This window comes from Rana temporaria, chromosome 3 (assembly GCF_905171775.1).
Source record: "Rana temporaria chromosome 3, aRanTem1.1, whole genome shotgun sequence".
In the NCBI taxonomy this organism is placed as follows: domain Eukaryota; kingdom Metazoa; phylum Chordata; class Amphibia; order Anura; family Ranidae; genus Rana; species Rana temporaria.
Window position 1 is genome coordinate 396723665 of NC_053491.1, and position 22186 is coordinate 396745850.

At 43.1% G+C, this 22186-nt stretch overlaps 1 protein-coding gene across 1 annotated transcript; it reads left to right on the top strand.

The window, feature by feature from the left end:
* The first annotated feature begins 19 nt into the window (after nt 1–19).
* SNRNP27 (small nuclear ribonucleoprotein U4/U6.U5 subunit 27) lies at nt 20–19844 on the top strand. The gene is made up of 6 exons (XM_040345862.1): nt 20–144; nt 2556–2670; nt 4660–4763; nt 11841–11920; nt 16299–16363; nt 19262–19844. Exons 1-6 carry the CDS (start codon nt 105–107, stop codon nt 19314–19316), a joined length of 459 nt encoding a protein of 152 aa, XP_040201796.1. The 5' UTR covers nt 20–104; the 3' UTR covers nt 19317–19844.
* The last annotated feature ends 2342 nt before the right edge of the window (nt 19845–22186 follow it).

Here is a 22186-nt window from a genome sequence, read left to right on the forward strand (position 1 = left end):
AGGGGGAACGTTTATCGCCGGAACTTGTTGTCGGCCGGAAGACTGGGGAAGTACGCACAGGTTCTCTAGGGGTCCTGGCAGAGTGATTCCGGTGTGCGGAGAAGATGGGTCGGAGCCGGAGTAGGTCCCCGGAGAGGCGGAGAGGTGAGAGCTCAGTGTCCTGGGTTGGGGAAGGGGGTCTTGGAAAGGAGCAGCTGCTCAGGGATATTCTTATTTGTCGTCCATTCACGCCACACAATGAGCTCTATACAGGCGAACTCTGCATTGGGCACAACTATCTCTGGCAGCCACCACTGACGCCTCATCCCATTAAACCCGAACACGTATTAATTATACAGGTTCTGTGGCTGATTATGGTGGTAATTAACCTCCCTTGGTGTATTATCTGCATTACATTAGCCTCAGAACCTGTGTAATCCATATTTGTTCAACCCTAGACGATTTACACCCCCCCCCCCCCTTTCCTGACCAGGCCATTTTTTTGTGATAGAGTGTTTTGACGAGAAATTGCCCCCATTGAATAATGCCCGCCCGTTACTGTGCAGGCGCAGCGCTTGCGCAGTACGTAGCCGCCTAAAGCCTCCAAAAATCGGAATTGACGATCGGCTGTAGACGGCGCCTGTGCACTATAGCTGACATTGTGCCACGCGCTCCCGATGCTCGTGCAAGGGGCGGATTTCTTTGTGATGGGAGCGTGTGAGGGGCGGATGCCTACAGAAGGGGTCGTATTTTGTCATGATGGGCCGTGCTATTTCTTGTGTTACCTAGATAAATATGCCCTGCAAAGCTGCCCATCAACATTGAAAAACCCGACCTTTACTTGGCTCATGTGTTTGTTTGATTTTAGTGAAAAATTCTGCTCCCATCTTGACAGCACTGCCCATCATTTGAAAATACGCCCCCTTCTGTAGGCATCCGCCCCTCACATGTGCCCATCATGAAGAAATCCACCATTTGCAGATTTGCACGAGCATCAAGAGCGTGTGGCACAATATCGTCTACAGCTGATCGTCCATTCCGATGTTCGGAGGCTTTTGGCGGCTCTGTACTGTGCAGGCAGTAAAAAAAAAAAAAAAAATGCACTGTCACTGTAGTAATGACACTGGTAGGAAGGGGTTAACATCAGGGTAGAGCTGCACAATTCTGGATAAAATGAGAATCACTTTTCTTTTGCTTAGAATAAAGATCACGATTCTCACAGTGTAACAATCTTTCGCATTATACAAAAAAAGCTAACTTTACTGTTGTTTTTATTTATTGAAGTGTATTCCCCCCCCCCCCCCCCCAAAAATGCTTTTGAAAAACCGCTGCACAAATACAGTGCGACATAAAATATTACAGTGATCACCATCTTATTCTCTATGGTCTCTGCTAAAACTAACTAACTATATATATATATATATATATATATATATATATATATATATATATATATTTATTTTACTACCAAAAAATACAGATTTTTATCTTGTATGCAACAAATGGCAGAAAAAAGGCTTAATCTTTAAGTGGTTAAACTGCCCTTTACAGACCGGAGTTCATTCCTTTGATCTAAAAGAACCGAATGATACAATTGGGTTGATTCACTAAAGGCAAATCCACCGTGCACTCGAAAGTTCAGTTGCTGTAAATCTGAGGGGTAGATCTGAAATGAGGGGAAGCTCTGCTGACTTTATTATCCAATCATGTGCAAACAAAAATGCTGTTCTTTATTTTCCTTGCATGTCCCCCTCAGATCAGCGACTGCACTTCGAAATGCAATTGTAGTGCAAAGTGCATTTGCTTTTAGGAAATAAACCCCAATGTTTCTTTTTATCTCAGTGCTGAGCAGTGTTGTGATAAACTTGGCAGGCTGCTGCTTCTTCCTTTTCTTATTTATTAGAGAAAAAAAATAAAAAATTGTCAGCTGTGAGCAGAAAACGACTCTGCGTTTGCAAACTTTAGCCAAATGGCTGAGCCACAATGCCATCACTTTAGCACATGCGTGCGCCAGTCACGGTCCTGGCACAAGACTCTCAATGGACGACACAGTCAAGTGTGCGGTCGATTCGGAGTACAGTGCGCATGTGTTAATGACATCACACATGTGACTACCTCCTAAACGGTGCACATTTAGGAGATCTTCACTGTGCATATAGGTAAACCTTATTATTTGCTTACCTGTAGGTACAAATTAAAAAGCAGAGTTCACTGTCACTTTAAGGGTGGCTTCCTACTGCGCTTTGGGCAAATTGCCGCTATCCCGTGTTTTTCATACAGGTTAGCTGCACTTTCCCATAGATTTATACGATGTCCAAAACTGTTGTGGTGCGGTTTCAGAAAGCCCACCAAAGATGCAGCATGCAGGAGTTTTGGTGCGCTTTTTGAAACTGCACCAAAACCACGGGACATCATAGGTAGCCTATGGGAAAGTGAAGTAGGGCAGTGTGATGCCGCCCTAATACAAAATATGTAAACATAAATTGAATCTGCTTGTGGTGTTCTTTTTGCAGTATAGATGCATGTGTAGCTTTCCTTTTTTTGGTCTTACTTTATTTTTTTTTGGACTTGTTAAGAACGAAGACGTTCCAGATCTGCGTCCAGGGAACGTGAGAGGAGGAGACGAGAGCGCTCAAGATCCAGAGAGAGGCGGAGAAGTCGTTCACGATCGCCTCACAGGCGCCGCTCTAGGTAAACAAATATGTTTAGAGAAAAAATAAAGGGGGGGGGGATGTAGATGTCTACTGCAATATAATTCCTATTTGTGAATGCTCACTGGGAATTGGGGGACAGCGTTTGCTGGAACAGCTAATGTGAAGCTTTTTCTGAAGTTGCATGTATCAGTTAGGCTTAATTTCCATGGACGTTTTTACAGCCACTTTTCTGAGCTTTTTTTGCAGCTTAAAAACGGCTCTCCATGTTAGTCTATGGCCTCATGCCCACCATGAGGTTTTTAAGCTGCAAAAAAAAAAACAGGACCAGTGCGTTCTGAAGCTCCAGCCATAGAGCTGTAAAAACGCCAGACGTTAAACACTACAGCGTTTTTTGAGCTCCAGCTCAAAAAAAAAAAAAAAATTTAAAAAAAGAAACGTGGACAGGCGTTTTTAAGCTGTAAAAAAGGCTAAAAAAAAGTGTCTGTAAAAACGTCCATGGAAATGAAGCCTTATTCTTCAGATACATGATGGAGTTGCACATTGTTACAATTATGTTTTCTTTAATTCTGTATGTGTTTTGTCAGGTTTTTTTTTTTCCCCCCTGTGTTGTCAGATTAGCATTGTACCAGCTAATCTTGCTCCTGCATATCGCTGGAACTTCTGCTGTTCATATTTGGCAGCCTCATATTTTCTCAAACCATATACTTGGACCAGGTAGTGACGTATTGGACGCTAATATTAAACAATTTGCTATTGTAGCCCGTTCACGCTTTTAGTGAGCTGTTTTGATAGTGTATGGACCAATTTAGCCTTTCCATCATTAAAAGAGAAGTATGGTCAGCGTATTTGGCCATACTTCTCTTGTGAGTCACAGTAGTGCAATTATTTTGTCCTCCTATGACCTAAACTCGGCTAAGGGTTTTTGGCAACTATCAGCTGGCAAGGCACAGCTGGGCCAGGCACTGGAAGTTTCCCAACAATATAGTCAGGATCCACCACTCTGCCTGACTGACAGCTGGCTCCACCTTTCAGTGTGGCTGAGAGTTGGAACAAGCTGCTCCTGCCCCCTCCCCTGCCCAACTCAGTGACTGAGCAGACCGAGCACTGAAGTATAAGATGAAGGGGGGGGGGGGGGGGGTGTCACAACATGTAAACAAGGGAATAAAATCCATCACTTCCCTAAGTAAAATCAGCACATATAGTGCAGTAAAACACTGACTAGGCACACAGCTAACCCTTTGATCACCCTAGATGTTTAACCCCTTTCCATCCAGTGTCCGTACAATGACATGGTATAATTTTAGCACTGATCACTGTCTTAGTGTCCGACTGCCGCAAGATCGTAGTCCCACTGCAAGTCGCTAAACACTGCCATTAGTAGTAAAAAAAAAAAAATTCCAGTGTATATCCCATAGTTTGTACATTCTGTAAACCAATTAATATACACTTGGAAAAAAAATTTAAGAGATGGTGTTGCACTCCAATAGCATAGAATGGTGCAATTGGTAAAAATGTATAAATAACCAAAATAGTATAATTGATAAATGAATGTGCAAATAAACTGACTGAAAGATAAAAATCGCTATAAATGCTAAGATAAGGTGCATCCAAAGGTGTACTGAATGAATGTGCAAACAGTGCAGATAAGGTGACTCAGGTGCATAAATAAAATCACAACGTACAGATAATAGTATATGCAGCCACAGAGGAAATCGCAAGATGGTGTTATGCTCCCATCAACATGAATGACTGAACATAACTGGAGGCACCTACCCCAGCCTTCTGGTCAGCAGGAGGCAGAAAAACTTCAGTACACAGATTCTTCCAATGAAGGTGTGTACAGGGGGGACCGTCGCTACACGTCTGATCATTGAGTACTGCTAGGCTACGTGTCCAATGTATTAAAAATTATTGGATTGTTTTGATTTGTATACAACCTCTTTGTGGAAATCTGCTTGTCATACAGAAAACATGTACGTATGCACTGAAGTGGTTTTTTTTTAATTTTTTTTTTTTTTTTTTTCAGGTCTCCACGCAGGGTAAGGTCCGCTTCCTCCTCGCCTGGTAGGCATGATGATGAGAAAAAGGACGGTAAAGACTCAAAAGTAGTTAAGGAAAGGCAGATAGCAGGTTAGTGTGTGTGTAACATTTTCTTAGATATGTAAGGGAAATTGGGTTTGTTTTTTTTTGTTTTTTTGATCAAAACTGAATTTGTTTTTAATAGACATGAAATATTGTGTACTTATTAGGAGCTTTATGCTGCTTATTGCTTGTTTTCTACTATAACATTTCTTTGCTATAAAAAGCCTTTTGTTTTCAGAGCTCAGTAGTACAAAGTGGACCTTGCACTAAAAATGGAAGGTCTATGTATTTGCTTACCGAGAAATGCTGAGTAGCCCAAATTTTAAAAGAAGACATTCCTACTCCTGTGGTTTAACATCTTCTCGTCAGATTTGGGATACTGAGTATTTTCTAGGATCTTGCTGGAAGGATGGTGATGTCACTTTGCAAGTATGTGTTGGTATCACTAAACCCTCCCCAAAAATATATATATTCCATGCCTCCATATGTAGATACCTGGAAATGGCAGTGTCACATAGTATATGGTGACATGTATATTGAATAACAGTGTTCTAAAGTGGCTAAACTGTACCTCCATTTTATGTCAGCTTATTCATAATGGCTTCAACCACTGGTTAATTGACTGCGGCACTAGGAAAGGGGACCATTTGTGCTGGTCCTTTATGGCTGTTACTTGTGGGAGGTACCAGCATGAATGAATGCTGATTTGCACATTAGAGAAGGTAGGCGCAATAAGGTTGATTTATTAAATGCAAATAGACTGCAGTTGCTCCAGAGCTTAGTAGATTAATCTTTTATCCAGTGCTACACTGACATTTCTGGATTCTGAGTCATGGGGAAAGCAAAAGAATTGTCAAAGGATCTTTGGGAAAGGGTAGTTGAACTGTATAAAACAGGAAAGGGGTAGAAAAAGATATCCAAGGAATTGAGAATGCCAATCAGCAGTGTTCAAACTCTAATCATGTGGAAAATGAGGCGTTCTGTTGAAACCAAACCATGGTCAGGTAGACCAACTAAAATTTCAGCCACAACTGCCAGGAAAATTGTTTGGGATGCAAAGAAAAGCACACAAATTACTTCAGGTGAAATACAGGACTCTCTGAAAACATGTGGTGGGGCTGTTTCAAGATGCACAATAAGGAGGCACTTGAAGAAAGATGGGCTGCATGGTCAAGTCGCCAGAAAAAAAAACGTTACTACGCAAATGCCACAAAGTATTCTGCTTGCAATACTCCAAAAAGCACAGAGACAAGCCTCAAACCTTCTAGCACAAAGTCATTTGGAGTAATGAGACCAAAATTGAGCTTTTTGACTATGATCATAAACGCTATTGTAGCACTACCCCCGAAGGAGCTGCTGGTTTGTTTTGGGCGGCATGTTACCTCTATTCCTCCGCCGTCTAGGGTACACGATGAGAACTGCAATGACCACACTTTAGGTGTCTTTTTTTTTGTGCTTTATTACCCAACGGGGTAAAAATAGTAATAGTTGAAGAGGTAGAAGGGATAGTAGGTTCATGTGAATAACTCTGTTCGGAAACAATCCTGCTTCCAGCGATAAACTCTCGTTGCCACTCTAGCCAGAGTGGGTACTGTGCACCTGGATAGGCTTCTCTCACCAGCCTAGCAGCCAGAGTGTCACACGGAACTTTAGCAAAGTCTCTGCTACAGACCTTCCCAAAGATGGAGATATTTTTTCCGGTCCAGAATCCTTCTCAACACAGAATTAAGCACCAAGATCTCTCTTGGATAAACTTTAGTCATATCAGGACTGACGGGCGACCATCATCCAGCCTCTCAGTAATGGTGCGTCCTTTGATGAAGTCTAAGGCCTCTCCTGAGATCTCATGCTCGGTACTCCCCCAGACAGGTTCTTCATCGGGTGGCTTCCTCCCTCAGGACGGACAGCACAGGACCACTCTTGCAATTGTAGACCCAGTCGGACCACCGGGCCTACAAGGTAGATCACAACCCTGGACCAACGTGGTCCTGGAGCCAGGAACACTTGAACACGCACCCGCGGCCATGAGGGCGACACACGGGGGGTGGTGGGATGACAGACCAGCGATCAACGACCGCAAACTAATGACGTCTATCCCCCCCAAGTACTCTCCCCCAGCATGCACAGTGAGGCGATCAACCCCCACCAATTGGCTGCCGAGGAAAAAACCCCAATACACCCTGACTCGACTGCTGCCTTTCTTGGCCTGGGGTTTTACAGCAATATTGGTCACCCACAGTACAGCCATGGCTGGAACAGAGGCCCAAATCTGGCCAAAATAACCTTGTCAGAGGCAACTAAATCTCTGACCACACTCTAAATTTAAAGCAGCACCAGCTATGAAAGTAGCAGGGAGGGCGCTACACAATATTTGGAGAGGAGTCAACAAGGCTTATGATGAAAGGTACAGAGGTGGATCGCTGATGTTTTGGAGATGAGAGCTACAAAGGCAGAGGAAATTTGGTCAAAATTGATGGCAAGATGAATGCAGTATGTTATCAAAATACTGGAGGAACATTTGCATTCATCAGCCAGGAAGCTGCGCATAGGACGTACTTGGACATTCCAACATGACAATGATCCAAAACACAAGGCCAAGTCGACCCGTCGTTGGCTACAGCAGAATAAAGTGAAGGTTCTGGAGGGGCCATCTCAGTCTCCTGACCCCAATATCATTAAGCCCCTCTGGGGGGATCTTAAACGTGCCGTTCATGCAAGACTGCCCAAGAATTTACAGGAACTGGAGGCTTTTTGCCAAGAGGAATGGGCAGCTTTACCATCTGAGATGATAAAAAGCCTCATCCACAAATACCACAAAAGACTTCAAGCTGTCATTGATGTTAAAGGGGGCAATACACGGTATTAAGAACTGGGGTATGTAAACTTTTGATCAGGGTCATTTGGGTAGTTTATGTTGTCATTATGATATAAAAATAGTAAACGCAGTTGATTGATAATAAATGGCTTCAGCCAAACACTAACTATGAGTGAAAGAAAAGTTTTTTTGTGTTGTTCATATTCTCTGAAAAATGGCCAAGAAATCATAAATTCTGCCAGGATATGTAAATTTATGAGCACAACTGTAAGTCCTATCACTTTTTAAACCTGCTATAGCGGCCAGGTGTGCATGTACTCCTGTTAAAGTGTTGGTAAAGGAAATTTTTTTTATTTTTTTCATTTAAAATAGCAAACATGTTATACTTTACCCCACTGTGCAGTTCGTTTTGCACAGAGTGGCCCCGATCCACGTCTTCTGGGGTCCCTCGGCGGCTGTCTCTGGTCCTCCCCGCAAGTACTGACCACAGTCATGTGAGAGAGCTTGCATGGTGGTGAGCAATTGCGAGCGGCCATAGCCGCTCACTGTATCACTCGGCTCCGCCCCTCAGCGCGTCACTGGATGTGATTGACAGCAGCGCCAGCCAATGGCTGCGCTGCTCTCAATCCATCCGCTCAGTGGCGGAACTACCGCCATAGCAACCCATGCGGGCGCTATGGGGCCCGCAGCCGAGTGAGGATCAGGGGGGCCCGGTGAAGGGAAGAAAGAGGAGAGGAAGAGACGAGCTGAGGGCCCCATGGCCACTAGGGGGCCCCATCAGGGTTGCCAGCCTTGGTAAAAGCAGGGACAGTTTGTTGGAATCAGTGTTTTTATGACATCTATCACTGAAATGGCCACTACCGACATCACTTTGATGTACAAATCTCGAGATTGTAGCTGCCCCGCCTCTTCACTGCCTTCTCAGCCAATGGGAGCACAGTGTACACGCCCCCTTCTCCAGCGCGGCTTTTTTGACATACGAGCAGGAGATGCCGACTGCTGGAGAGATGATGAGAGGGAGGAGGGGACAGCCTGCAGTGTGGGGTGGATTGCTGCCTCATAAAAGGTAAGCTGGAAGAATTGTACTATCAGTGCTGCTTACCTATCCTGGTGAGGAGGGGGAGGGGGATGCTGTGTAGCAGGGCTCCTCTTGCTGTTAGATCGTTTTTCTGTGTGTGAGAAGTGCCATGCTTCTGGGAGAAGGATGTGCTGAACTTCTCCAATCTCTGCTACATCTCCCTACTCATCACCTGCCCACCAATACACAGGCACAGCCTCCTCTCCTGTATTACCACATGCCATGTCTGTGAGCTGCTGGGGCACTACAAGTACCAGCATGGCAGGAGCAGTGTGTTCTATCAGGATGATTTTTGGAAAAAAAGTGCTGGTGTGTGTGTATATATCGATAAATATATATCTATATATACACACACCAGCACTTTTTTTCCAAAAATCATCCTGATAGAACACACTGCTCCTGCCCCTTCTGCCATGCTGGTACTTGTAGTGCCCCAGCAGCTCACATGTGGTAATACAGGAGAGGAGGCTGTGCCTGTGTATTGGTGGGCAGGTGATGAGTAGGGAGATGTAGCAGAGATTGGAGAAGTTCAGCACATCCTTCTCCCAGAAGCATGGCACTTCTCACTATATACTGTGTATATATATATATATATATATATATATATATATATATATATGTATATATGTGTATATGTATGTATATATGTATATATATATATGTATGTGTGTGTGTATATATATATATATATATATATATATATATATATATATATATATATATATATATTATGCGGTCCATCCATTAAGGACACCACCCCCTCTATGTAGAATGTATAGATTCATGCATTGCATGAATCTATCCATGGCCACCCCCAATTCAGGTGTCCATCCCCTTTTAGGACGCTGGGTGCCTAAATTGCGGGGGGGGGGGGGGTTTGAAGCATCTGATTAGAGCCCTAGGCTCTAATAGGCTTCACATTAGGGTGGGCTTGGAGCTCAGAGCCCATCCAGGTGGGTTTAGAAAAGCAAATTGATGTTTGCTTTTCTAACAATGAACCGGCTCTCCGCCAATCAGGAAGTGCGGGTCTGATACCCATCATGTGATTGGCTGAAAGGACAGGCGCTCCTATTGGATGCCTAGCAGGAGAAAAGAAGATGTGCAGGGAGTAAGCAGCTCGCCGCTGCCCGTCCCACATCTCACCGCCGTCACCCACTGCCTGACCTGCCACCAAGATGGGGCAAGTGTTGGTCAGACAACAGGGGGGGGGGGGGGTGCTGAGGGTCACAGTGGCTGCATTTAATGGCACGGTGGCTGCATCTGTGCCCCATCAAATGCAGCCAACTGTGCCCCATGTGGGGGGGGGAGTGGCTGAGGGTCACAATGGCTGCATTTGATGGGGCACAGTTGGCAGCATTTGATGGGGCACAGTTGGCGGCATTTGATGGGGCACAGTTGGCGGCATTTGATGGGGCACAGTTGGCTGCATTTGATGGGGCACAGTTGGCTGCATTTGATGGGGCACAGTTGGCTGCATTTGATGGGGCACAGTTGGCTGCATTTGATGGGGCACAGTTGGCTGCATTTGATGGGGCACAGTTGGCTGAATTTGATGGAACACAGTTGGCTGCATTTGATGGAACACAGTTGGCTGCATTTGATGGAACACAGTTGGCTGCATTTGATGGGGCACAGTTGGCTGCATTTGATGGGGCACAGTTGGCTGCATTTGATGGGGCACAGTTGGCTGCATTTGATGGGGCACAGTGAGGCTGCATTTGATGGGGCACAGTTGGCTGCATTTGATGGGGCACAGTTGGCTGCATTTGATGGGTCACAGTGGCTGCATTTGATGGGGCACAGTTGGCTGCATTTGATGGGGCACAGTGAGGCTGCATTTGATGGGGCACAGTGAGGCTGCATTTGATGGGGCACAGTGAGGCTGCATTTGATGGGGCACAGTGAGGCTGCATTTGATGGGGCACAGTTGGCTGCATTTGATGGGGCACAGTGGCTGCATTTAATGGGGCACAGTGAGGCTGCAATTGTTTCCCCATGAGAGGCTTCTGGTGAATTTAGTGGGTCACCAACTCTAAGCCACTCAGCATGTCACGGAGCTTGGTGCCTCTCCGCATGGGTTTGCCCACATTCATGTTGCATAAAAAAAAAGATGGTGGCCATCTCTAAGCCTGGGGGCCCCATAATCTCCTATTGCCCGGGGGCCCCATGAGTTGTCAGTCCGCCCCTGGCTGTCCGTATCAGCAGAGAGCGGAATGGCCCGCTGTAATAGCTTTCATTAGAACTTCCAGTGTTCCCGGGGCTCATGTCACATAGCTCCACCTCTTGGTCCGGCACCTTTGATCGACAGATTGTCGGACATGTGACGTCGTCAAAGGCGTTGGGCTAAGAGGTGGGGCTATGTGACGATGAGCCCCGTGAAGTCGGGAAATTCAAATGAAAGCTATTACAGCGGGCAATCCCGCTCTCTGCTGATCCGGCCGGCTTGCCTCTTCCTCTGCACAGGTGAGGCTGTATTGGGCACAGGCAGGCCAGGCTGTATTGGGCACAGGCAATGCTGTATTGGGCACAGGTCACGCTATATGGGGCACAGGCAGTTCAGACTGTATTGGGCACAGGCAGGCCAGGCTGTATTGGGCACAGGTCACGCTATTTGGGGCACAGGTCACGCTATATGGGGCACAGGTCACGCTGTATGGGGCACAGGTCACGCTGCATTGACACTAGGGCGGCTCTGGGGGGCCCCATACAACATTTTGCTATGGGGCCCTGTGATTTCTAGTTACGCCCCTGCATCCGCTCTAGCCAATCAGTGGCCAGGCTGAGCGGCGAAGAGGATCTCGGGACTTTTGGCGGGTCAGGTAATAAAACGGGGGGGGGGGGGGCGGTATACACTGACGTTTTTTTCACCTTTAATGCATAGATTGCATTAAGGTGAAAAAAAAAAATTTCCTTTACAACTCCTTTAAGTTGACTGTCGGCTTGCAGGCTTTGTAAATTCTAACACAGCAGTGCCCACTCGCAGGGTAAAGTGAATATGTGTCACAGAATTCAAGGAAGAAAATGTGTGGGGATCTTCACAAAAGTACGTTTGCAAAATTCATGATTGTTCAAATTACTAGAAATTATTGAAATTCAATGTGGAAATGAATGATTTTACTTTTGGTCTATAGATACTTTAGAAAGCAATTTTAGTGTGTAGAAATAAAAACATTGAGGTCACATGTCTGATATTTGAAATATTTGTCAAGGCTATGTCTTTTATTTTCTGCAGCTGAAGATCTGGAGGGAAAAACAGAAGAGGAGATAGAAATGATAAAGCTCATGGGTTTTGGCTCTTTTGATACCACTAAGGTAACTTATTTTTATTTTTGTATCACCATGCAACCATATCACCACATTGTAAATATGCAGTGCATTTATAAAGTACTCCGACCCTCTTAACTTTTTTAATTTTTCTTACTTGACAATCTGATACTACAGTTGTTTAAATAAAAGAAAATGTTCTCATTAATCTACACTCAGTACCCCACAATGACAAAGTGAAAACAGGACTTTAGAAATGTTTGCAAATGTATGAAAAGGGAAAACTGAAATATCACATAGGCATAAGTATTTAGATCCTTTGCAACAACACTTGAACTCTTGATAGTTGCTAAGATGTTTCTGCACCTTGATTGCAGTCCACCTGTGGTAAATAAAATTAATTTTAGAAATGCACACACCTCTCTATAAAAGGCCTCATAGCTGGCAGTGCATACTGTATCAAAGCAAAAGCCATGAGGTCCAAGTGCTGGTCCCCTGACCAAACTGCGCAATCAGAGGAGAAGGGTCTAAGGCCCCTTTCACACAGGTATTCGGCCGCTAGTGGGGCACTTTTAACCCCCGCTAGCGGCTGAAAAGGGTTAAAACCACCCGCAAATGCTGGCGGTATGGCCATGGTGCGCATTCATTTCAATGGGCAAGAGCGGTAGAGGAGTGGTATACACACCGCTCCAAAGATGCTGCTTGCAGGACATGTTTTAACGTCCTGCCAGCGCACCGCTCCGGTGTGAAAGCCCTCAGGCTTTCACACTGGAGTGAATGGAGGTGCGCTTTGCAGGTGCTATTTTTAGTGTTGTAGCGCCTGCAAAGCGCCTCAGTGTGAAAGGGGTCTTGGTAAGAGAGGTGGCCAAGAATCCCATGGTCACTCTGACTGAGCCCCAGAGATACTGTGTGGAGATTTCCAGAAGGACAACATCACTGCATCCCTCCACTGATCTGGGCTTTATAGAAGAGGGACTAGACGGAAGCCTCTTCTCAGTGCAAAACACATAAAAGGCCGATTGGAGTATGCAAGAAAGCACCTGAAGGACTCTGACTGTGAGGAAAAAGATTCTCTAGTCTGATGAAACCACGATTGAACTGCATCAATTCTAAAATGTCCACTGACTATCCCCATCCATTCTGACTGAACTTGAGAGGATTTGCAAAGGAAAATGGTGGAAAATGTCCCAATCCAGGTGTGCAAAGCTTGCTGCATCATAACCTAAAAGACTCAAAGCTGTAATTGCTGCCAAAGGTGCTTCAACAAAGTACTAACTACAAAGGGTATGAATACTTAAGTACATGTAATGTTTCAGTGTGTGTGTGTTGTGTTTATTAAAAAAAAAAAAAAAATTACATACATTTCTAATTCTATTTTTCTTTTTATCATTGTGGGGAACTGAGTGTTTGATTCATAAGAGAAAAGAAAAACAAATTAACCACTTAAGGACCGCCTCCTGCACATATACGTCGGCAGAATGGCACGGCTGGGCACATGTACGTATATATACGTCCTGTACTTGTACCCAGCCGTGGGTCGAGGGCGCGCGCCCGCGGCGCGCTCCCGCTACCCGGTCCGAAGCTCCGGGACCGCGGGTCCCGCGGACCCGATCGCCGCTCGAATGCGGCGATCGATCCCCGGAGCTGAAGAACGGGGAGAGCCGTGTGTAAACACGGCTTCCCCGTGCTTCACTGTGGCGGCGTATCGATCGCGTCATTCCCTTTATAGGGAAGACACGATCGATGACGTCACACCTACAGCCACACCCCCCTACAGTTGTAAACACTAACACAGTGAACCCTAACTCCTACAGCGCCCCCTGTGGTTAACTCCCAAACTGCAACTGTCATTTTCACAATAAAGAATGCAATTTAAATGCATTTTTTGCTGTGAAAATGACAATGGTCCCAAAAATGTGTCAAAATTGTCCGAAGTGTCCGCCATAATGTCGCAGTCACGAAAAAAATCGCTGATCGCCGCCATTAGTAGTAAAAAAAAAAAAATGCAATAAAACTATCCCCTATTTTGTAAACGCTATAAATTTTGCGCAAACCAACCGATATAAACGATTATTGCGATTTTTTTTTTTTTTTTTTTTTTTTTTTTTTACCAAAAATAGGTAGAAGAATACGTATCGGCCTAAACTGAGGAAAAAAAAATATATTATATATGTTTTTGGGGGATATTTATTATAGCAAAAAGTAAAAAAATATTGCATTTTTTTCAAAATTGTCGCTCTATTTTTGTTTATAGCGCAAAAAATATAAACCGCCAAGGTGATCAAATACCACCAAAAGAAAGCTCTATTTGTGGGGAAAAAAGGACGCCAATTTTGTTTGGGAGCCACGTCGCACGACCGCGCAATTGTCTGTTAAAGCGACGCAGTCCCGAACTGTAAAAACACCTTTGGTCTTTAGCCAGCATATTGGTCCGGGGCTTAAGTGGTTAAACAACTGTTCCATCAGGCTGCAACATAACAAAATTAAAATAAGTAAAGAGGGTCTGGATACTTTCTGAATGCACTGTATACGTTAGATCCACTGCACATACGTTTTTACTGTTTTTATTGTGGATAACACAATAGTGAATAACCAAATCACATTTCTAAACAAAATGGGGAAGCGCTACTAATTTAACTTATTTTACCAATTATTTAAAAAAACTTGAAACCTCAAACATACATGCTTTTATTAAATCGCCTTAAGGAAGTTGTGTCCAATTGGTGAAACGAGTTGGCAGAGCCTTGGGTAACATTGGCACGCACAACGCCAATCTAGAATGTGCGGTATCTGGTGTTGCCAACTGGAGCCAAGTGACGGCCTAGTTCAATTTCCTAATGTTATACAGTGGGGAAAATTATTCACTTGATCCCCTAAAGACCTGAAATGGACCAAAAGATGCACAGGACTCGTGTGTAATTCGCACCGGAGCCGCTCAAGAGATGTGCGAACCAGCTCTAAAGAGCCAGTCACAATCTCCTGCTTTGCCAATTGGATGCGGAGAAACACACATTCCAACTTGCATTAGTGTGAACCCAGCCTCAATGTGCTTATTCTTGAGCCACTCCTTTTTGTTGCCTTTACAGTAATGTTTTGGGTCATTGTCATGCTGGAAGACCCATCCATGACCTTTAGCAGAGAAACGGCCCCAAAGCATGTTTCCAGCTCCTTGCTTGTCTGTAGGGATGGTGTTCTAATGCTGCGTACACACGATCATTTTTCAGGCTCTAAAAAAAGTTTTTTCAACCCAGTCATTAAAAAAGGCATTGCCTACACAAGATCGTGAAAAAAAAAATGCTCTAGCAAAGCGCGGTGACGTACAACACATACGACTGCACTATAAAGGGGAAGTTCCATGCGGATGGCGCCACCCTTGGGGCTGCTTTAGCTGATTCCGTGTTAGTAAAAGATGATTCGCGCTTTTCTGTCTGTTACAGCATGATGAATGTGCTTACTCCATTACGAGCGGTAGTTTTACCAGAACGAGCGCTCCCGTCTCATAACTTGCTTCTGAGCATGCGCAGGTTTTAGAAAAATTTCAACTTTAAAAACGTTGTGAAAAAAAAATTTGCCAGTTTTTCAGAACCTGAAAAATGCTCTGAAGCCCACACACGATCGTTTTTAACGACATAAAAAAACGTAAATTATACCCCATGTCATTTTATTAGTTGTGCTTCAAAGCCTCCATAGAAGTCTATGGCAAAGCTCGCTTGAAGCCTCATCAAAGGCTCATTGAAGCCCACTGAAGCACCAAGCAAAAGCAAGGTGTAAACAGGACTGTAAGCAAAAGTAAGGTGTAAACAGGACTGTAAGCTAACCATTTTATTTAGAGACAAACTTTGACTGGCGTACAGAGAGCTCTAACAAAGCCTGTCCAAAGCCTTGTTTTGAAGCAAGTGTAAACTAGCCCACTTAATGTCAAGTTTATTTTCATTGGTCACATGTAGTGTTTTCAGGAGTAAATCATTTTCATACAGTGCCTGATGAGAGCAGAGCTCCTCTTTGAAAACATTTATTAGCTATCACTGGCTAATAAATGCTTAACTCCAATACACAACATGGTACATGTGCTCAGGTATTTTTCTGAAAATGAAATGTTTTATTGTAACCATTTGCTTAGTGTGTCTAGTATTCTTTTCTTTGAATCCCACCTACATAATTCTGTGAGTACTAAGGCATCCTGCCTAAGACGCAAAAAAATGCAAAAAGTCACTATGACTGTAATCTATGCAGGATTCTTAAAAGGGTGACCTGGTGTGCTGCGACTCCTAGTAATATATTAGCCAGACGGGCCAGTTCTGACCTACAGAGAAAAGTCAGCTGTTCCTTTTATAGTGTACAGTAAGCACTACTTCTGCAGTCATGTCTCTGTCCTCTGCAGATAAGACCCTGTTCTAATACTCCTTATTAATCTGTTCCTTTACAGGGAAGGAAAGTAGATGGATCCGTTAATGCATATGCCATAAATGTGTCACAAAAACGAAAATACAGGTAAGGAATCAAAATGTGACTTCTGGGGGCAAGTGGTCGTTGGCTTTGCTGGTAAAGTAAATGTACTTTGTTAAACTACAGCCCATTATGACTAGCCAAACCATCTGATTTCTTTGGACAGCTAAATGGTGTCATTTTCATTACAAACACATGTGCAGAGTTTCAGGCTGTTACCTCAACTTTTCCACTTCTGCCCTAAAAGATATGCTCTCGCCAGTTGTAATTCTGCGACTGTAACAATATAGTATTTTCACAATCTGCTCCTAGGGAGTTGCTCAAGTTCTTTCTCTCCTCTATGGGCTATCCTGGGCCTACTCCTCTGCCCCATTGTTATATTCTTTTTCTCTTTTCCTCTAAGTTACCTCAACCTTTAATGTTCACACATGTATGCTATAATACTGCTATGCAGGATGCTAATGGCCCATACACACGATCAAAAAAAAAAACGGACGAAAAATACCGCATTTGAAGCGATCGTACGATAATCGGATCGTTGGTACATAGCTTTCGAAAGGCAGTTCATCCGATATTGTACGATTTTTGTTTAATCAGTACAGTTGTCGTCCGACAATACAATGCAAATGCACTACAACACATTGCATCACTTCCAATTTTTTTTTTATTCTGTCATGCAAGAATTTTCATAACTTTGGTAACCTCTCTATTTTCAAAATGTGACTAGCATGCAAAAAAAACACGCTCTGTCGTTTTTATTTCCGGATCTTGTGTACAGGCCATGGCCCTCCACACCATAATAAATGTAATGTTGTTCTATGCCTTTTCAAGGCTTCATTATTCTTATTGATAATGATTGCTATGAGGGTATACCTCTACTGTTTTTTCTTTGTTGTACCCAATAAAGATCTATTAGTTTCCAAACTATCCATCTATCCCCATTTAAACTATCGATCAATGCTTATAGATGGCTAGATTAGATCTGTCTATCAGTCATTCTGAGATTGCTCTGCTTTGATGAAGCACATGGCAGCGTTTGTCTGTAGGAGGCGTACATTGATTAGATGGAGGCAGTGTTCACTGTATCACAATGGTTTCCAGGCAACTGTAGCAGGCACACATATGAAGGAACGGGAAAACCCAATATCCCATCATTTTACAATTACTTTATTTTTTTATCACAATGTAATGAAATCCATTGCTGACATTTAGGGCACATTTACAACTACCCAGTCTTAAGAGCGATACATGTTACATGCCAGTCATTCCACCCACATGTAGTATGCGGCTTGTGTTAATCATTGCATGAAGGCACATTAAAATAGTTTAACTTGGAATCATCAGTATATGTTGCATAATTTATTCTGAAATTTTAACACTGTTTAAAGGCTAATTTTACCTTTTTAATTCTTTTTTTAATAAAAAAAATGTATTCCCCCAAAGCAATCTGCAAAGCATTGCACCTGCGATCAGTGGACAGTGCAGTCTCCTGCAAACTCTTCCTTCAGCTCCCTTTTCAGTTAGAAAGCTGCATGATGTGTCAATGGACTACAAGTGTGCTGATTACTGCACTTGTGTTCCATTGATAACTACTTTCATCTGCTGCAGTGGAAAGCAAGACTTGTAGTTTATACATTCACAGATCTCTGTCAATGAATGACATGGCTATGCAGGCGGAAGTGACAGTGGCTGTGGGGAAGAAGAGCCCCTACATGCTGTCTCGTGCAAGAGGGTTAGTTCTTGGGGGTTGGGAGGCAGATACTTGCCAACTTATTACATGCTATACCCTAGGTGAGCTTAACAACTAAAGGAAACCTCTATGGTAGATGCCACTACTGGCTTTCTAGTTGCTTGTTTTGGGTCTCGGTAGTATTAAGAGTAGAGGAGTAGCTTGGGTGGGTCATATCCAGACAGGCCTGTGTATTTTTTTTTTTTTTCCTCTTGGACAGTCCTAAAAACTTATGAAGCCATTGATTCAGCCGGGAAACTAGCATTTTCAGGAGAGGTCATCATAGGTAGCCTCCATTCTTCTGCTTTTTCATTAAGCATTTTTCTGATTAAAGTGGAGTGCAGGTTACAAACATCCAACTTGCATATGACTCCTACTTAAAAAATGGAAGGAGACAACTGGAAGCGAGTGGAAGTCTACCCCTAGGAAGGGAAATTCACTCCTATATTGGCTTAAGTCTCTGAACTGGCACATGACATTTGTGCTCCACCTATCAGTAATGGGACACACTTGCCTCTTTCTACTGCATTTAGTGCCGCCATGCTATGCACCACTTTTTATACCTGTAAAATTCAAAGTCCTGGTTTGACTTTTACACCCAAATTATTGCAATACTGTTATCATTGATGCATCATTTTACATTATTTATTTTTTAAATGCATGCAGTGTAAGTTTGTGATTTTTGACTTGCTATCAGCCTCTTGCAGCCCTATACAGTAGAGCTCAGATTGGGGGAGGGGAAACCACACAGGGAGATAATCGGGGGTGCCATAATGCAAGGAGTATATAGGTGAAGAAAGTAGAGTGACGGGGCAATGAGCTGCAAAGGTTACTAATGCCCTTTACTGCCCATTCAGAGCAAGGGGATGGGCAGGGGACCTGAAACTAACTGAGAAAGATCAAGTTCCTTCTCTGCCAGACAGGACTGTGCCATGTGACAAAGCGGTTTCAGGACTTGATGGACAGAAATACAAATTCTTTGGCAGGTAACAAGACTTGCATACGTGCATTTCATCTGTGTATTTCGCTTTTTGCCTGGAGTTTAGCTTTAAGTTCATCTGATTTACTTGTATAGAAAAAAAAATGAACAAGGTTACAGTGTAAATAATCTGTTGTGAGAACTGAACAGCTAGCCATAGGATGGTCAGCAAATATCGGGCAGCCTTGTTTGGTAACTGTAAGCTAATGTTTTTTCTCTGTCGCTTTGATTGCAGGCAATATATGAACAGAAAAGGAGGATTCAACAGACCTCTAGATTTCATCGCCTAAACTTTCAAGTTGGATGTTGTACTTTGTGTTCTCTGGAGTCTATTTACAGTGCAAGTGAAAGGAAACCGGTTTTGAAATGGAGAACCATTGCTGTCTACACATGAAAAAGCTTAGTGGTCTGGGTCCCTGAACTAAAACCAACATGAAGGTTAGGGACATCCAAACAAATTCTAATCTGCATATTTGTTCCAGGTCTGGTGACTCTGAAATTACTAAAAGTGTCGGATTAACATGACAGCCGGGAAATTTGTGTTTTTAAAAGGGGAGGTCTGCGGTGTTGGCTTGTCTATATTTTCAGTACAAGATGCCTTTATTACAACACAATACGCATCTGATCGCTAGTTCTGGGCAGTGTGACATCATTGTTTTGTTCACTCCAATGTTATGACAGTGTGGGGACCCACAATAGATGATCACTGTAGTACTTTATTCATGTACTCACTTTCTTATGTAAGATGGTTCTTCTACTTGCCATTGTTTTTCATAGTAAAAAAAAAAATACAAGCATTGCTTTGAATTGGAATCGGATCAAAACACCTTATTTAGGTTAAATTGGGTGGTGAAGGGTTTAAACCTGCAACCAGATAAAACCTGTCCACTCCCTTCAAAAGTAGAAAAATAGAGATGTTTGGTAAGTGAGGCCCTTCTGCTGATAATGAGCAAGTGGCATTGTACCATACCAGGCATGCTTAGATTTGCACTTCTTTGTCAGCTGGGAGCATATCCTGTTTTAAAGTGAATCATTTAATTTTATTCTTTTTTTTTTTTTGGTTTTCAGTTTTTCCTCATCTTGTGTATTGTACAGTAAAATGTTTTCAATAAAATTACTTTTTTTTTTTTTTTTTTTTTTAAGGATTTAATGAACACTGGAGTTGATTTATTAAATAAACTGGAGAGTGCAAAATCTGGTGCAGCTGTGCATGGTAGCCAATCTTCTAAATACAGCTTGTTTGATTAACTACTTGCCGACCTGCCGCCGCAGTTCTACGGCGGCAGGTCAGCTCCCCTGCGCGAGAGCCCGTACTATAACGTCGGCTCTCTAAGCGGCCACTAGGGGCGTGTGCCCCCAGCTCGTCCCTGACTCGCGTGCCCGGCGGGCGCGATTGCTCGTTGCAGAGCGAGAACCGAGAGCTGTGTGTGTACACACACAGCTCCCTGTCCTGTCAGGGGAGAAATGCCTGACCGTCTGTTCATACAATGTATGAACAGCGATCAGTCATTTCCCCTAGTGAGGCCACCCCCCCTTTACAGTTAGAACACACCCAGGGAACATACTTAAAGGAGTTGTAAAGGAAACAATTTTTTTGCTCAAATGTTTACAGGGTATAGAGACATAATGCTTAACTGATTCCTTTTAAAAACGATTAAAAATAGATAAACAATCATATAATGTACCTTTTAGGTTCAGTTTCGTTTTTGCATGTTATCCTGCCTCTGTGCTGTATAGAGCCATAGAGAAGTGAGGGTTTGAAAACGAAACTAGAAGCTCCCAGTACTGTGGTGATCAGGAAACAGACAACCAGGAAGTGTCCAGAACAGAGCAGAATTACAGCAACATCAGAGCAAAAACGAACAATGAGGACATGAAACCAGGACTGCAGTAAGGTAAAGGAAGCTATTTAGCTAAAAACCCCTTCACTGCCGGTGGCATTTTTATAGTAATCCAATGCATTTTTGTAGCACTGATCGCTATAAAAATGCCAATGGTCCCAAAAATGTGTCAAAAGTGTCCACCATAATGTCGCAGTACCGGAAAAAAAATCGCTGATAGCCGCCATTACTAGTAAAAAAAAAAAATATTAATAAAAATTCCATAAAACTACCCCCTATTTTGTAAACGCTCTAACTTTAATGTTTATTGTGTTTTTTTATGAAAAATATGTAGAAGAATACGTATCGGCCTAAACTGAGGAAAAAAATTGTTTTTTTTATATATTTTTGGGGGATATTTATTATAGCAAAAAGTAAAAAATATTATTTTTTTTTCAAAATTGTCGCTCGATTTTTGTTTATAGCGCAAAATAAAAACCGCAAAGGTGATCAAATACCAAAAGAAAGCTCTATTTGTGGGAAAAAAAGGACGCCAATTTTGTTTGGGAGCCACGTCGCACGACCGCGCAATTGTTAGTTAAAGCGACACAGTGCTGAATCGCAAAAAATGCTCTAGTCTTTGACCAGCAATATGGTATGGGGGTTAAGTGGTTAAAGAGTACTAATTTTGTTGAGAAAAAAAACATTCCCCTCTGGGTGATCGATGTACATTACAAGGCTTTTAACAAACTTTGTTGCAGATTCCTACCTTTTTGTTATTCTGAAGAAATCCATGTGTTTGTCAGTGTCCATGTGGAAAGTGAATCTAGTGGGCGTGGTTTCTGAATTATCAGCTGCTTCACCTGCAGGGCTCTAATGAGGAAAATCGCAGGGTCTGCATCCCTTTTTAGATGTGATTTCCTATTGGAAATATCTCACCAAAATAAAATGATGGCGATGCCTGAAATCTGACTTGTATCTTAGTGCAGACTTCTGGGAAAATCGGTGAGCCAATCGCACCAGCAGGAAATTATGTTTTTTTTTCATCAGATAAAGGCTGGATATGCGGTTTTCGTCCGAAAAAAAATCGTAAGAGCAAGACTACGCATGCTCCGAAACAAAAGAATACATGCAAAACTATTCAACACATTACATCACTTTTGACGTTGCATTCTGTCGTCCAAAAATGTTCGTATTGTGAGTAACTCTTCACTTTCGACATGAAACTAGCATGCCACAAAAAAAAATAAACGTTCGGTGGTCAAAATCTAAACGTGTGTACGAGGCTTTAGTAAATTGACTCCACTGTCCTGATACGTTAGAGCTATTATTGGCAATCA

Bases quoted from the DNA above. Each gene is read 5' to 3' on its own strand.
- SNRNP27 (XM_040345862.1), top strand. From the start codon at position 105: ATGGGTCGGAGCCGGAGTAGGTCCCCGGAGAGGCGGAGAG. The intron at 145-2,555 runs GTGAGAGCTCAG...GGACTTGTTAAG, and splicing joins GTCCCCGGAGAGGCGGAGAG to AACGAAGACGTTCCAGATCT. The intron at 2,671-4,659 runs GTAAACAAATAT...TTTTTTTTTCAG, and splicing joins CCTCACAGGCGCCGCTCTAG to GTCTCCACGCAGGGTAAGGT.